The sequence below is a fragment of the Gorilla gorilla genome, chromosome 7 (genome assembly GCF_029281585.2).
Source record: "Gorilla gorilla gorilla isolate KB3781 chromosome 7, NHGRI_mGorGor1-v2.1_pri, whole genome shotgun sequence".
Classification (NCBI taxonomy): domain Eukaryota; kingdom Metazoa; phylum Chordata; class Mammalia; order Primates; family Hominidae; genus Gorilla; species Gorilla gorilla.
Genome location: NC_073231.2, coordinates 82005379 through 82022109, shown reverse-complemented (window position 1 = coordinate 82022109; position 16731 = coordinate 82005379). Strand labels below are relative to the sequence as shown.

The following is a 16731-nucleotide window of genomic DNA, read 5'->3' as shown; positions in this document are numbered from 1 at the left end:
CACACTATACTACAAAGCTATAGTTACCAGAACAGCATGATACTGATATAAAAACAGGCAAGTAGACCAATAGAACAGAATAGAGGATGCAGAAATAAGGCCAAATACTTACAGCCAACTGAACTTCAACAAAGCAAACAAAAACATAAAGTGTGGAAAGGACACCCTATTCAACAAATGGTGCTGGGATAATTGGCAAGCCACATGTGGAAGAATGAAACTGGATCCTCATCACTCACCTTGTACAAAAATCAATCAAGATGAATTAAAGACTTAAATTTAACATCATCTGAACGATAAAATTCTAGAAGATAACATGGTAAAAACTCTTCTAGACATTGGCCTAGGCAAAGACTTCATGACTGAGGACTGAAAATCAAATGCAACTAAAACAAAGATAAATAGATGGGACTTAATTAAAAAGCTTCTGCACAGCAAAAGAAATGATCAGCAGAGTAAACAGGCAACACACAGAGTAGGAGAAAATCTTCACAAACTGTGCATCAGACAAAGGACCAATATCCAGAATCTACAAGGAATGCAAACAAATCAGCAAGAAAAACAACAGCAACAAATAATCCTATCAAAAAGTGGGCTAAGGACATGAATAGACAATTCTCAAAAGAAGATATACAAATGACCAACAAACATATGAAAAAATGCTCAACATCACTAATTATCAGGGAATTGAGAATCAAAGCCACAATGTGATACCACCTTACTCCTGCAAGAATGGCCATAATTAAAACTTTTTTTAAAAAAAATATGTTGGTGTGGATGTGGTGAAAAGGGAAAACTTTTACACTGCTGGTGGGAATGTGAACTAGTACAACCACTATGGAAAGGACTATGGACATTCCTTAAATAACCAAAAGTAGATCCGCCATTTGATCCAGCAATCCCACTGGGGGCACCTACCCAGAGGAAAATAAATCATTATATGAAAAAGACCCTTGCTTATGCATGTTTATAGCAGCACAATTCACAATTGCAAAAATATGGAACCAGTCTAAATGACTATCAACCAACAAGTGGACAAAGAACCAACAAGTGGATAAAGAATTTGTGGTATATATGTATGTGTATATATATATGTGTGTATATATATATGTATATATGTGTGTATATATATGTATGTGTATATATGTGTATATATGTATGTGTGTATATATATGTGTGTATATATATGTATATATGTGTATATATGTGTATATATATGTATGTGTATATATGTGTATATATGTATGTGTATATATGTGTATATATGTATGTATATATATGCATATATATGTATATGTGTATATATAGTGTATATATGTGTATATATACACACATATACATATATAGTGTATATATATGTGTAAATATATACACATATATACATATACACATATATACATATACTCATATATATACACTATGTATACACATATATATACACACATATATACACATACATATATACACATATATACACATACATATATATACACATACATATATACACATACACATATACAATGGAATACTACTCAGCCATAAAAAGGAATGAAATAATGGCATTTGCAGTAACCTGGATGGAATTGGAGACTGTTATTCTAAGTGAAGTAACTCAAGAATGGAAAACCAAACATCGTATGTTCTCATAAGTGGGAGCTAAGCTATAAGGATGCAAAGGCATAAGAGTAATATAATGGACTCTGGAGATGCGTGGGAAAGTATGGGAGTGGGGTGAGGGATAAAAGACTACACATTGGGTGCAGTGTACACTGCTTGGGTCATGGGTGCACCAAAATTTCAGAAATCACACCTAAAGAACTTATCCATGTAGCCAAACCCCACCTGTTCTCCCAAACGATTGAAATAATTAATAATAATAATAATAAAGGTGAGATCCAGAACAAAAGAAGATGAGCCCATGAGGTGCACTTCTTGAGCAACACAATTCAGTTTATTTAATTTTACCTCAATGATCGTGAAAATATAGTTTTTCAATATTCTAAAGTCACGACTCTCATATACCTGCAAAGTAAAAATATTTTTAAAAGAATTTTCTCTGCCTCTCAATGGAGGAGCCAGTAGGATGATAAAGCTTGATTCAAAGAGTATTTGAGGAAGTGAGTGTTCATAGGTATTTTTTAAAATGTTAGAATAGGCTGGGCGCAGTGGCTCATGCCTGTAATCCCAGTACTTTGGGAGGCCGAGGCGCGCGGATCATGAGGTCAGGAGATCGAGACCATCCTGGCTAACACGGTGAAACCCTGTCTCTACTAAAAAATACAACAAAAATTAGCCAGGCGTGGTGGTGGGTGCCTGTAGTCCCAGCTACTCAGGAGGCTGAGGCAGGAGGATGGCGTGAACCCGGGAGGTGGAGCTTGCAGTGAGCTGAGATCTCGCCACTGCACTCCAGCCTGGGTGACAGAGCAAGACTCCGTCTCAAAAAAAAAAAAAAAAAAAAAGTTAGAATCAAAGTACGATTGCCTTTTATACCAGTTCGTAAAAGGAAACAAATTCTGAAGAAACAAGTGTTGATACTTTCTCATTATACATATGCAAATTTTCCTCTATAAACACTTTGAACCATTAGTTTTGAATTAAATGTTGACTCTGTAAGCTTGAGTGACAGTAGATATTGTATTTGTCTTCTCATGCATCACCTGGAAAATTTGTGTGAGACTTTTTACAGGTAGCAAATACTTGAAAACTTAAGAAAAAGTTGGCGAAAAACAATTTTGAGAAGATAAATGTTATATTAGCTGGGCCTTCAGGACCTTTGAAAGCTAGGAAAATTTTTACTTACTTTGCATAGGATAATAACAATAGCCATAAGAGACTGGGGCATGTGTTGAAGAAAGAAGAGTTTTCAGAGATGATGATTAGATGCTTCTTAGCAAAAGTAAATGTGTAGAAAGGGAAGCCCAGAAGCAGATCAGAAATATGTAATTATGGAAGTTATTTTTAAGTTTTTTGCAACATGAAATTTGAAATAAATATGAAATAAACTTTCTCCTGCATGTTCTTAGAATATCTTCATCATTTATGTGATTAAATTTCTTGTGCATAAAAAAATGGGTAATGCTTATAAGAGAAGCTAGAAACTCAAAGATAAGCAGACATCCATAAAGGAAAGAAAGGCAAAGTGGAGCTAGGGATATAAAAATTACTTGTAATCCATTTTGGCTCTGCTCAGTTGGGCAGTTTCCGGTTTCCCCATATTAATCTTAAAGAAGAAATCAGCAGCCATTTATAAAATGATAAATCCTCATCATAAACATTTAAAAAATGTTGCAGGCTTTAAAAGGAGATATTTTAAGAATCCTGTGTGATGCTTAAATAGTTAACAAGAAGATTTAATTTTCTAATTGCTATTAGAAACTTAGGGGAAAAAATGGACCAGCATATAGTGCCTACAGAGAAATAAAACTTAAATATCATTGATATTTAAAGTTTTATGTTTCTCTTTCCTCCTAGTTCAAACCGGCTAATACGATTTGTAGGAAATCAGTTGATAAAGAATGCGATTTCACTGAATATTGCAATGGGGACCTTCCATACTGTTTGCCTGACACTTATGTACGTGATGGAGAATATTGTGATTCAGGTGGAGCCTTCTGTTTTCAAGGAAAGTGTCGGACTTTTGACAAACAATGTGATGATTTAATTGGAAGAGGTAATAATCATAATTTTCTTCTTAGTCCCTAAATTCTGATTATTCCAAACTCTGTTATTGAATTTCATGGAACAAAAATGTAAACGTATGTGTTAATGACTGAATTCTTGCATAATGTATATTAGTGTTAAAGAAAAAACAAAATTATCTTTTCTTTTTCTTTTTTGAGATGGAGTTTCTCTCTGTCGCCCAGGCTGGAGTGCAGTGGCCTGATCTCAGCTCACTGTAACCTCCGCCTCCTGGGTTCAAGCGATCCTCCTGCTACAGCCTACGGAGTAGCTGGGATAACAGGAGCACACCGTCATGGGTGGCTAAGTTTGTGTTTTTAGTAGAGACAGTGTTTCACCATGTTGGCCAGGCTTGTCTCAAACTCCTAGCCTCAAGTGATCTGCCCACATCGTGCTACCAAAGTGCTGGGATTACAGGCACGAGCCTGTAATCTGGCGCAAAAACAAAATTTTCATGATTGTGAAATACAACAACAAAAAACCTCTCTAAATTTATATGGAATTTCTGTAGGAACAGAAAAGAAACCTCAAGTGAAAATGCAGTTTTTCAAAATATTATATAGAATTTGTGGTGGGGGTTTAGTTTAAAGGAAACAAGGTTTCTTAATCAGAGGAAAGCAGGGCTAACCACTGATTAGTTGGGTTTCAAAGCGCTTGCTGATAAGTGAGGGCTTCAGTTCATTAGCTATCTAGTCCATTTTGATAATTTCCTATAAATGTCATTTGCTTCATTGGAAGATACAAATTCCTGAACGTATGCAGTGCATGTTCTCTGAGAGAGTGAAATTTTTCATTCTTAGCCCTCCCTTGAGGTCTTCTCTAACCAGGTCATAGATCTCTAAATATTGTCTACAGCAATGTGACTGCCAGGAATTTAAGGAGAAGGTGAGATGGGGGTTTTGATGATTTTCATAATTTTGTCCTGCTTTTCTAACAGAATCATTATTTGTACCATATGGCAAGACAATAGCTATAGACTTTAAAACATTGTTAACATACAAACAAAGAGCTGGGTCCAGTAGCTCATGCCTGTAATCCCAGCACTTTGGGAGGCCAAGGCGGGTGGATCACAAGGTCAGGAGTTCAAGACCAGCCTGGCCAACATGGTGAAACCCTGTCTCTACTAAAAATACAAAAATTAGCCGGGTGTGCTTGGGATGAGGCGGGATAATTGCTTGAATCCAGGAGGCCGAGGTTGCAGTGAGCTGAGATCACGCCACTGCACTCCAGCCTGGGCGACAGAGCAAGACACCGTCTTGGAAAACAAAAACAAGAACAAAATCATACAAACGAATGACCAGTAAAATTAGGAGGAATGGGACAGTACTTCAGATCTATGATCTAATGTTTCTTTAAGTAAAGCCAGGACTCAATGCTAGGCAGATAAAATCAGAGCCACATAGTGGATTGCCAATCAGGTGTCTTCCGGGTTATGCAATTCACTGTGTATTTAATATTATCAGTGATTTTGAGAGATTTTAAAGGCCTTTGTGAGAACTGTGGGAGTACACGGTTATTTACCCCAAAGAGTACAGTTTTTTTTTTTGGAAGGCAAGCATGACTTCTAAAGCACCTTGATTTAAAAATAATGTATGTCCACTTCTAGTGACCGTGTGTTAATGCATCTAGGACGTGATAATTCTGGACTTGACTACCAGTTTTTGTACTTATTTTTGAAAAACAATCTCACTTTGCTAGCCCCCTGAGGGCAATAGAAGCCTGATGAAAATTTACCCTCAATGGTAGCTGTATTTCAACGCATATTAAATCCAATTCTTTGTACAATAACATGCTATACGGGTTTGCAGCCTAGGAGCAATAGGCTACACCATATAGCCTAGGTGTGTAGCAGGCTATATCATCTAGGTTTGTTTAAGTACACTGTATGATGTTCACACAACAATGGATACATTGCTCAGAACATATCCTTATCATTAAGCAGCTGATGACTGTACTCAGTAAATATAAGGTATTATTATTATTAGATTATGATATGTGTTCCCTACAAATATCCAATTATTTGACTAGGTCATCTATGACCTGTCATGGTCGGCTAAAATGATCCTTGAGCAGGGTTTGATATAATTCTGAAGTAGGCATTAGTTTTGCATGGTAAAACCTATATGCTATTTGTAGGAAACAGACAATAACAATTCTTATACCACAGGCCTAATACAAATCATCATGCCCCCCCAAATTGTTGATTTCTGGACAAAATATACTAATGAAGTTGTCACATTGAAAGACATAGCTTATTTATCAAGCAATGGCATTTAAAATAGGGAAATCTGTAGATCTATGGTAAAAGAACGAGGTTAAGTATTAAGCTTTTTTTTTCCAAAAAAATCAAACCAGTGAAGGAAAAACACCTCAAATGGTTACCACCTTTTTCTAAGCTCTTTACTAAATTTTGTTTCTGGAAATGTCTGGCCCCTACAGCATGCTCCTCTTCAGTGTTATCTCTGCAGATGCAGAAACTTCCTATTGTAGGTATAATATAAAATGATGTTATTACCTTTGGTGTTATTTGGTTTGTGGTTATGTTTGCCCTCAATAAGGCTGAAAGTCTCATTAGTTGTAAAGTTTCATATATTATTAGAGGGCTTTATGACCAAGCTGAGTTGTATATCATCTAGACAAATGTTAAGTGCTAATCCAACAGTTATATAAGGGTTTCTCAACCTCAGCACTAGTGATAATTTAGGCCAGCTCATAATTTATTGTGAGAAGTGGGGGCAGGGAATGCTTCTCCTGTGCATTGTAGGATATTTGGCAGCGTCCTTGGCCTCTGCCCACTAGACAGGATGCCTGGAGAGACTTTTGGTTGTCCCAGCTTGGATGGGGTGAATCTTGGCTTCTAGTGAGTACAGGTCAGGGATGCTGCTAAATGCTTTGTAATACACAGGATAGCCTCTACAACAAAGAATTATGTCTGCTGTGCTGCATTGAGACCTCCTTCTCTAGAGAGGATCAGAAGTTTGACTACTTAAGCTGATTAAGACTCTGAAAAAGGATTATATTCCACACTAAAGTATGAACAGTTTTTGCAAAACTAACCTGGTAATGTTTCTTTTTCAATTTTTAAGATATGATTTATCAAAAACCATATTGGATCAATATTCTTATGAAAGTGTCACAAAGATTGGCTCTGGGCATAGATATTTTCCAAACCATAGAAGCATGCTTACCAGGGACGTGTAAAAGATTTGCTGGATTATTGAATAGTTGTGTGAGAAGGAGAAATAAACAATATTTCATGATTATTTAATCAACTAATAAAATATGTTCAGGGTTTTCAGCATCTATATTCAGGCTTATTTAGTATATAGCACTATAAAATTTAAATGTAATCCTTATACAAGGTCTGAGGATGCTTCAACTAATTTATCTAAAGCTACAATTACTCTGGTTTTAAGAAACAGACTACAAACAGGTGATGGAGCTTTGATGAGCACTGGGCAGTTAGGTAAATATTCCTATAATATGACTTGACCTTTAATGAACACATAGACACAAACATTTATGATAATCTGGAAAACACAGTCAAGATGTGAAGGCTGCTTTGGGGTCTTGAAGGCATCTTTTACCTCTCAGTTCACTGAAAGATATTCTGAAATGTTTGAAAAAGTAAAATCATGTATGGAACTTAGTATTGCATAAAATTAGGAACCAATTGTATATTTAGCCATTTAATCCTGGACATCCTTAAATTTATAAATGTCTTTCAGAAGTTCTTTTGGATAATTATGAATAGTCAACAATCTTTTGACTATTTCAGACAAAGTTCTTCCTTTGGCTGACAAATTATGGCTAGGTGATAAAATAGGATAGTGAAGCTTTTCCTTAAAAATTTTATACTTCCTTTTAGCCAATGGAATAGATAAATATATAGAGATAGCTTGAAAACTCCAAATAAGTACAGATAGGAGATCGCCTACTTTGGACAAAGGTAGAGCTGGAAGGAAACTTTATATTTTGAGATGCTGATTTAAACCATGAGAAAAGTAAGGTGGATACTCAGAAAAGCCTTAATGTATTATTGTCGAAGTATTATTGTTCTGTAGCACCTTGTACATGTATGGATTGTGCTCCTTAACTAAGTGAAATTTACAGATCATGTTCTCCAAGTATGAAAGTCTGTGAAATTATTGAAGATAGCTCTCTTGTCAATTAATAGTGGTAACAACAAATGATCTCTATTTTGATTACATATGACTAACATGATCAACGTAAACTACGTCTAAACTACTAAGTCAAAGTAATAGGACAGTTATTATAGATGTTTGAATTTTTCATAATTTTAAAATTAGACATAACTAAATATATAAAGGACTGAATTAGATGAACATTGATATTCTTTCTAATTTTAAAATTCAACAATTTTTATTTAGTGATTATTAGGATCTAATAATCTAATAATAGATGATGACTCTAGTGTGGAGCAAGGAGAGTTAAATGAAGTGTTCTTTGTGTTTGTCATCATTATTGCACTAAAGATACTATTTTTCTACTGTTTCATTTGGAATAAGAGTAAACAGCATTTTCACAACAGGTAGGGAAGTAAGGCAGGAAGTAAATAATTTATAGGAAATAGAGAGGGCGACAGTTGCTTATTTGTCTAACAATACAGAAGCATTCTAATAATGTTGTTGTTTGTTTTCTGTTTGCTGCAGAAGAAAGTCTTCTAGGCTTATAAAAAGGAGCTTGTTTTTTAATCCTAGCTCTGCCCCCAGAAACTTTTTAGTCCTGGGTAATTATAAACTTTCTTATGGATCACATTGTAATTTCCAGATTGAGTCTTTCATTTCTTTAATATAACTTAAATTCTGTATTGTAATTTACTTAAGTTTTTGTTGTTGTTCATAGGTTCAAGAGGTGCTCCGATTTTCTGTTATGATGAAATTAATACCAGAGGAGACAATTTTGGAAACTGTAGCACTGCACATTGTCTTTTTCAGTATGTATTTAGAAAATTATAAAACTGTTTGAAATGTAGGTTAGAGATTGTTAAAATCCTAGGAAATATATGCAGTAAAATCGAATGTTGGGGGTCAGGTTTTCTTTATTACATCATCTGAGCTGGACAATATTATCCACTGCCTACAAGAACATTTGTTCAGCGCCTATAATGTTAAAACAACAATGACCATAAAAATGTCCTCTGTTTATTGTTGTGATGAGCTAGACATTGTTATGCAGCTTATATATATTATATATTTATAATATAGGTTATATTATTCAATTTATGTACATCAAATGTGTATAAGAATTACTTATCCCATTTACTATTGAAAAAACTGAAGACCAGAGATCATTTTCTCAAATTTCAGCAGCTATTGTGGAACAGATCACAGCTGTCATAGTGTAAACACCATTAGTTTTTCACTTGCCAGATTGCCTCATGAAACAAAAAAGAATCATAACATAAGTCATTGTGCAAAAAAAATGTACTGAGAGAAAATTGTTGAAATTTGGATTTAAATTAGTAAATCACTTTTTAAAAATTTCACTGTATCAGCAACCTATGTTATCTCAATAAACAATAAGGTAATTTTTTTCTTCCTTGTGCTTCTAGACATATTCTATGTGGAAAATTAGTCTGTACATGGGAACACAGAGACTTAATATCACGTCCAAATTTATCTGTGATTTATGCACATGTAGGAGACCAAACATGTGTATCTACATACCTACCCAGGAGGACGCCACCTCCAGTAAATTCACCTATTTCAATCACATCATATTATTCAGCTGAAGACAGAGATGAAACATTTGTACAAGATGGTTCCATGTGTGGTCCTGATATGGTAATTAGAACTACACAAATTAAAGTGTTTTAAAATGATTTTTCTGGTTATACTCATTTTGACAATGTACTAACCAATGCATTTTCTTCCATTTTTTCTTGTGGTAAAATGCATGTCATATAAAAATTGCCATTTTAACCTTTTTAAGTGTACAATTCAGTGGTATTATATACATTCATAATGCTGTAAAACCATCACCACCCTCTATCTTCATAAATCTTTTCATTTTGTAAAACTGAAACTCATTTCATTAAACAATAATTCCCCATTCCTACCTCCTCTGATCCCCTGAAAAACCACCATTCTACTTTCTGACTCTATAAATTTTACTATTATATATGTGTGTGTATATATATATTCATATATATGAAATATATGAAATACATATATATGAATATTTATGTATATTCATATATATGAAATACACATCTATGAATATATATTCATATATGTGAAATACATATATATGAATATTTATGATATATATTCATACATGAATATATATGAATATTTATGATATATATTCATACATGAATATATATGAATATTTATGATATATATTCATACATGAATATTTATGATATATACATACATGAATATATATGAATATTTATGAATATATATATTCATATATATGAAACACTTTTCATTTCCTTAATTTCTTTTTAAAATAATTGAATATTGAATTTTTAAAAATCTATTTTTCAGTTTATAACACATGGAGAGGTAAAATGTTTAAAAACAGAATCATAATGACTTACCAGGGTTAAATGAAATTTTACTGCTCTGAGGCTCTTACATTATTAATGAAGTGGTATAACATTAATTCTAGATGATGATAAGTAAAGAATACTAATCAGAATCCCTAGGGAAACCGCTAAGGTTGGAGACTGGAAAGAGAGGCATAGCAAAAAAAAAAAAAAAAAAGAGGTAAAAATAAAGGTTAAATATAACCCCTTGATCCAAGGGTAGGAAAGAAGAAACAAATAAGCAAATAATTGATGGTATGTAAGAACACTAATAGTAAAGTATTATTTAACCAACATCCATAGTTATCAATTCTTTTGAGAAAAAATCAACTAAACATTCTATGATTCTTCCTATTTTTAAGATACAGAACTTCTACCAGAGATGGTAAGCAACTATAAAACATAAAGTAATCTTCTGAGGGATAATATTTAATAACAAAGATTTCCAGCTGAGTAATAAAATAACTCACTTAAAAATAGAAATACATTGAAGAATTTCAATCAACAATTGGAGTAGATCTAAAAGTATCTGCAGCTAGATATGCTACAATAGATTAGAGTGTAGTGGAACCCTTCCATATGAAGTTATACATTATTGGGAAAATTGATATCGATTTAGAAATCAATATATAAATATTGATCCCCCATGTCACTGTAAAGGCAAGTGAAAACATTTCTTTATCTCCTGCTAGACTGAGACACAATGCAGATATATTAAAATATATCTGCATTGAAAACGTTGAGAGTTTTTTATTCATATTCTCTCTGAATTTCAACAAAAGCAAAGATATAATAAACATACTGATATTGCATACCATGGCTTTATCCATAATGATTTGTATTTTCAGAGTTCTTTTCGATAGCATGGCACCTGAATTTATCTGTGAAATAGAGGACATGAATTAAATAACACATTTTCAAAATTTTTACATTGCAGTTGTCATGTGCAATACACATGCACACACACTCACAGGTGAGATATGGAATATCCATCCATTTAGCTACCCATCTATCTATATGCAGATGGATGATAGATATTCAGACTCAGATACACGAATATAGATATAAGTAATAACACAAGAGGATGATGGGTACACCCTTAGCAGGTGGGATTCCACATACAAATTTTACAAGAAAATCAGAAGCATTTTATTTTATGTTATTGATAATTAGAATTGGCAGAAAGTCACTGAAATGAAAAATCCCATATTTCCTTCCCCTTTTAACATTCCTATGTACTCTGTAGCACACCACTCCCTCACCAATTTTTTTTTTTTTTTTTTTTTTTTTTGAGACAGTGTCGTTCTCTCGCCCAGTCTGGAGTGCAGTGGCGCGATCTCGGCTCACTGTAAGCTCCGCCTCCCGGGTTCACGCCATTCTCCTGCCTCAGCCTCCTGAGTAGCTGGGACTACAGGCGCCCGCCACCACGCCCGGCTAATTTGTTTTGTATTTTTAGTAGAGACGGGGTTTCACCGTGTTAGCCAGGATGGTCTCGATCCCTCACCAATCTTCAAGGTAAACTAACATCCGTAAACATTTCCCCTAATGTTGCCTTCATTTTCTTATTATTTTTGTACTTTTACTTCTTTATGTTAACTTTATTGGGGTTTACATTCAATAAAATGTGTCCATTTTAAGTATAAACTTATTAGTAATGTATACACCATCACAATTTATAAATTGGTATTTAGAACAATTGGAAGAATTATATCAAAATATTAAGAGCACTATCTTTAAACAATGAGGTTTCACACAATTTATACAATTTCTAGTGTATTATCTTGCCCCCTTTTCACTTTTACATTTTCTATCAAAATAACACTTTTAAATAAAACGCATGTGCAAAAAAACTTATAAAGCAATTTGATCAAATTGGTAATAATTTTATTAGTAAGATGCAAAATCAATATAAAAATAACTATATGTCTATAAAAATCCCCACAATTAAGGAAACATGATGCTTTAGAATTATGTGTGTTTATAACGATTACATTTTCTAAATATCTGAATAAACAAATACATGTTTTAAACGTCCTACAACTGAACTTTTTAATATAATAAATATCAGTTTAAATTTGTTCTCCAAATGTGTCAAATTTCAAAATTTCACTGTGAATAACTTTATCAACAGTAAGACCAATGAAGAACTCATAAATGAGAATACTCACATCTGATTTGACAAGAATCCTGTAGGACTGATCTATATATTGAGCCACAGGATAATTTTCTTGAAAGGAGGAATGACCAATAGCATCATTTTTAATTCGATAAACTACATGCTCATATGTAGGTGAAGATTCCAATGGTTCAATACCATAACTGATATTATCTAACTGCAGTAATCCTCTGGATATTCAAATACAAAAAAGGAATAAAAATGTTACTGATAAATTTGAATACATTTTATGCTAGTGAGAGTTTTTTTCTGAATACATTTTATGCTTGCCCACCTGGGATAGAGAAAAAGAGAATAGAAAAAAAGATCAAAAGAACAGGTAAAAAAGAAAAGTATTTAAGAAAATAAAGTTTATATTCCTCTATATTTATTCTACCCTTCAAGAAGTTTCTGGAAATTAAAGGCTCACATAAAATCTCAATGTACATATCTGGAATACACCATTACCTGAGTCCAGAACAGGTGCGTAAGTGCCACAACTGATTTTGGAATGTCTGCAGCATATCCTTGGTAAAAGCAATGACCCTAAAAAGGAATGTAGAAAGATATATTCATAAATGATTTGGAAACAAAGTCCTAGCTTTTATCTTTACTTCCTATATATTGTCAAGCATTCATATTTAACCATTATCATAATATTATTTATCAGGTATTGAATCTCCATATCAATCTATAATCTCTTTCTCTAAGTTCTTTTCTGCTATGTTATTAACTCCTAAACATTTTCATCAGTAACATACACTTTTTCTCAAAATGAGGCATAATCTCTATTCCCACTTGCTGACACTGGCAGGCCAAATCTACCCCTAGTAGCAGTTATCAGAGCCCAGGTGGACCAATCAATCCTACCAAAAGACACATTTACAGCAATGTGCCTGTTACACTCACACCATCAAGACTAACAAACTCAGGCAGGGAAATCCATATCCTGCTCCATGTCAAGCAACAGCAGCAGTCACCTGCACTTGCAGTGGTGCCAGCAGGACCTGAATCTATAAGACCCTCACAAAGAGGTAGAAGGCAATCCAGGTCCCAACCTCTCTCCAGCAATAGAGAGTAATCCAGACTCAATAGCTTCTGGCTGTGCACCCAGCAGGAGAAAATGATCCTCATGAGTTACTTCCCATTTCTCCCTACTGTAAGTAGAAAAAGATCATTCAGATGGGAGCTATCTTCAACCAGGGTCACCAGCAGAGATAGAATCAAGCACACTGAAATCTAGTAGCAGAGAAAAGACAGGAGAAATGTTCTCCATCCTATGGATCTTTCCTTACCCACCTCAACCGGAAACACTACCTGGCCCAGGGAAGTACGATTTACACCTCTAGCTTAAACGCTTAAGAGGCAGCAGAAGGTCCAATGCAGCCAGAACAATGAAACACAACACAATAATATTGTAAAGAAAAAAATGTTATTGGAACAGTGGACTCCAAGAAAACAAAGCTCAAACTGAATGACTGTCTTCTAAAATAGAATATTAAAATAAGATCAAGAGTCTTGACTAAATGTCAAGGATATAATCAAAATAATTCATTATAACAAGGACCAGGAATATCCCAACAAGAATGAGAAAAGAAAATCAACTGATGACATGATAAGTCATAGGATATCAAAAAATATTTGAAAGAAGTAATAAAAATTGCATTAATGAATAATGACAAATACTCTTGAAATAAATGAAATAACAGAAAATCTTAGGAAATAAATAGAAGCCAAAAAGGGAACAAATGAAAATATTATAACTGAAATATGTAATAAACAAACAAGTGAAACACTGAATAAGCTCTATAGTCTGGAGTACAGATGACAGTGGATAGGATCACCAGGTTTAAGGAGAATGCAATCACATATACCCAACCTGCAAAATAGAGGACAAGTGGCTGAAAAATATATGATGTCTCAAAAACTTGTAAAACAATAGCAGAAGATCTATAATTTATACCTTAAAAAGAAAAAAATGGGGTTTAAATAATATTTAAAATATTAGTACTGAAATTTTGGTCAGCCAGATTGTGAAATAGGAATCCCAGGATGCTTCTTCTCCCACAAGCATACCAATTCAGCAACATTATATGGAAAAATTACCTTTGTGAGTAATCAGAAACTAATATAGAGACATATACGCTGGGAGGATGCAAAACTAGACTCACTAAAGCTGGTAGAGAGACTTGGATCACTCTCTTGCCAGGAAACCCAAAGATATCCACACCTAGACCTATTTTAATCAAACATTAAAAGATCAAAAACAAAGAGAATTTTGTAAACTACAAAAGAATAGCAACTTGTTGCATACAAAAGAAGCTCATAGGACTATGAGCAGACTTTTTTTTTTTTTTAAGGAGAAACCTTGCTGGCCACAAGAGAGTGGGATGAAATATTTTTTTAAAGTGCTGAAAGAAAAAAAAAAGCCAAAAAGAATGCTATACAAATCATTATGGATTTCTTATAAAATCTATAAGAAACTCACTTGAGACTTAAGCACACATATAGGATGAAGGTAAAGAGATGGAAAAATAAATTCCATGCAAATGGTAAGCAAAAGGGGCAGAGATTTGTATACTTATATCAAAGAAAATAGATTTTGACACATAAATCATCATAAGAGAAAAAATGACATTTTATAATAATAAAAGGGGCAATATCTGAAGAAGATAGATTACTTATAAATATGTGCACACTCAATATTAGAACATATAAATAAATAAATCTGAAGGAAGAAATAGACACCAATACTATAATAATACGAGACTTTAATACCTTATTTTAAATAATGAATAGAACATCCAAAGAGAAGATTAATAAGAAAACAGAAGATTTGAATATTACTATAAACCAAATAGTTCTAACAAACATATAAAGGATTTCATTGAACAGCGGAAGAATATACTTTCTTCTAAAGTACACTTGGATCTTTTCCAGACAGATCACATATTAGGTTAAAAAACAAATCTAAAAATTTTAAAAAGATTGAAATCATAACAAGCATCTTTTCTGAACGCAATAGAATGAAGCTAAAAATAAATAGTATAAGGCAAACTAAAATATTAACATATATTGAAATTAACACACTATTGAATAACTATTGGCTGAAAGAAAAACATCAAAACAGAAATTAGAAAATACATTGAAATAAGTGAAAGCATAAAAATAAAAGTAAACAAAAAATATTAAAACAAACGGATGCAGGAAAAGCAATACTACGAGAAAAGTTCGTAGCAATGTATGCCTACATTAAAAAAAGACATATCTCAAATATGTTTACCTGAAGAAACTAGAAAAACACGATAAAACTAAGTCCCAAATTAGCAGAGAAAATTTAAAAAACAAAGATTAGAACAGAAATAAACAAAATAAAAATAGAAAAACCAATATAGAAACAAAGAAGTTCATTTTTTGAAACAAAATTGACAAACTTGGCTATGCTAAGAAAATAGAAAGGATGTGAATAAATAAAATCAGAAATAAAACAGAGACATTACAACTAATGCCGCAGAAACAGAAAAAGATCATGTAAGAGACTAGTATGAACAATTTTCTGTCAGCAAACTGGATAATCCAAAAGAAATTGATAAATTTCTAGAAACATACAAACTGCCAAGATTGAATCATAACGAAGTAGAAAATTTAAAAGGACTCACAACTAGAATGAAGATTAGATCAGTAATCAAAACCTACCAACAAAGAAAAGAGCAGGATCAGAGAACTTTACTGTTGAACTCTATCAAATATTTAAAGAATAATTAATGCCAGAACAACCATTCTTAAACTCTTGCAAAAAACTGAAAGAGGAAACACTTCCAAACTTACTCTATGAGGCCAGACACCACAGCCACATAAATCATTACAGGAAAAGAAAACAGACAAGCCAATATCCCTGATGCACATAGATGGAAAAAAATCTCAAAAACATCTGAACTCAACAGCATATTAAAAGTGTCCTACACCATGACAAGGTGGGATTTATCTCTGGAATATAACAGTGGTTCAACATAAGAAAATCAATTAATATGGTACACCATATTATATAATAAATAATACAATTTACAGGATGAAATTAATAGATGCAGAAAAAGCAAATCTCAGCTTCCTTTATAGGACCTTATACATACATTATTATGAACCTAATAAAAAAATCAAACAAAGCCAGTACAAAACAAAACTTGCAGATCAGTATCTCTCATGAATACTGAGGAGAGAAACCTCAAGATAATAAGTCATGTGTAAAAAGAATTATAATTATACATGTCAGGACTTGGTTGTAATTTTTTAGGTATGCAAAACTATTTCAAGATTTAAAAATAAATCAATTCGATCCAACATG

At 33.1% G+C, this 16731-nt stretch overlaps 2 protein-coding genes across 4 annotated transcripts in view; one reads left to right on the top strand and one right to left on the bottom strand.

Moving 5' to 3' along the window:
- The window catches only part of LOC101128857 (disintegrin and metalloproteinase domain-containing protein 5), a 97913-nt gene extending 88390 nt beyond the window's left edge, over positions 1-9523 (top strand). Inside the window, exons 14-16 of the mRNA XM_063709325.1 lie at positions 3472-3670; positions 8545-8635; positions 9254-9523. Of these exons, the coding sequence (XP_063565395.1) occupies positions 3472-3670; positions 8545-8635; positions 9254-9518 (555 nt within the window). The 3' untranslated portion in view covers positions 9519-9523. The remainder of the gene's footprint in view (positions 1-3471; positions 3671-8544; positions 8636-9253) is intronic.
- Positions 1-16731, bottom strand: part of LOC101129912 (A disintegrin and metallopeptidase domain 3-like) — a 71648-nt gene that overhangs the window by 42309 nt on the left and 12608 nt on the right. For 2 of the 3 annotated variants that reach the window (XM_063709323.1, XM_063709324.1), the window contains exons 4-6: positions 12858-12935; positions 12403-12580; positions 11050-11115 (exon numbers count right to left, since the gene is read on the bottom strand). In XM_063709323.1, coding sequence (XP_063565393.1) covers positions 11050-11115; positions 12403-12580; positions 12858-12935 — 322 coding nt within the window. Of the gene's footprint in view, positions 1-10246; positions 10376-11049; positions 11116-12402; positions 12581-12857; positions 12936-16731 lie in introns of all 3 variants that reach the window. The other variant, XM_019032940.4, reaches the window with a different exon arrangement.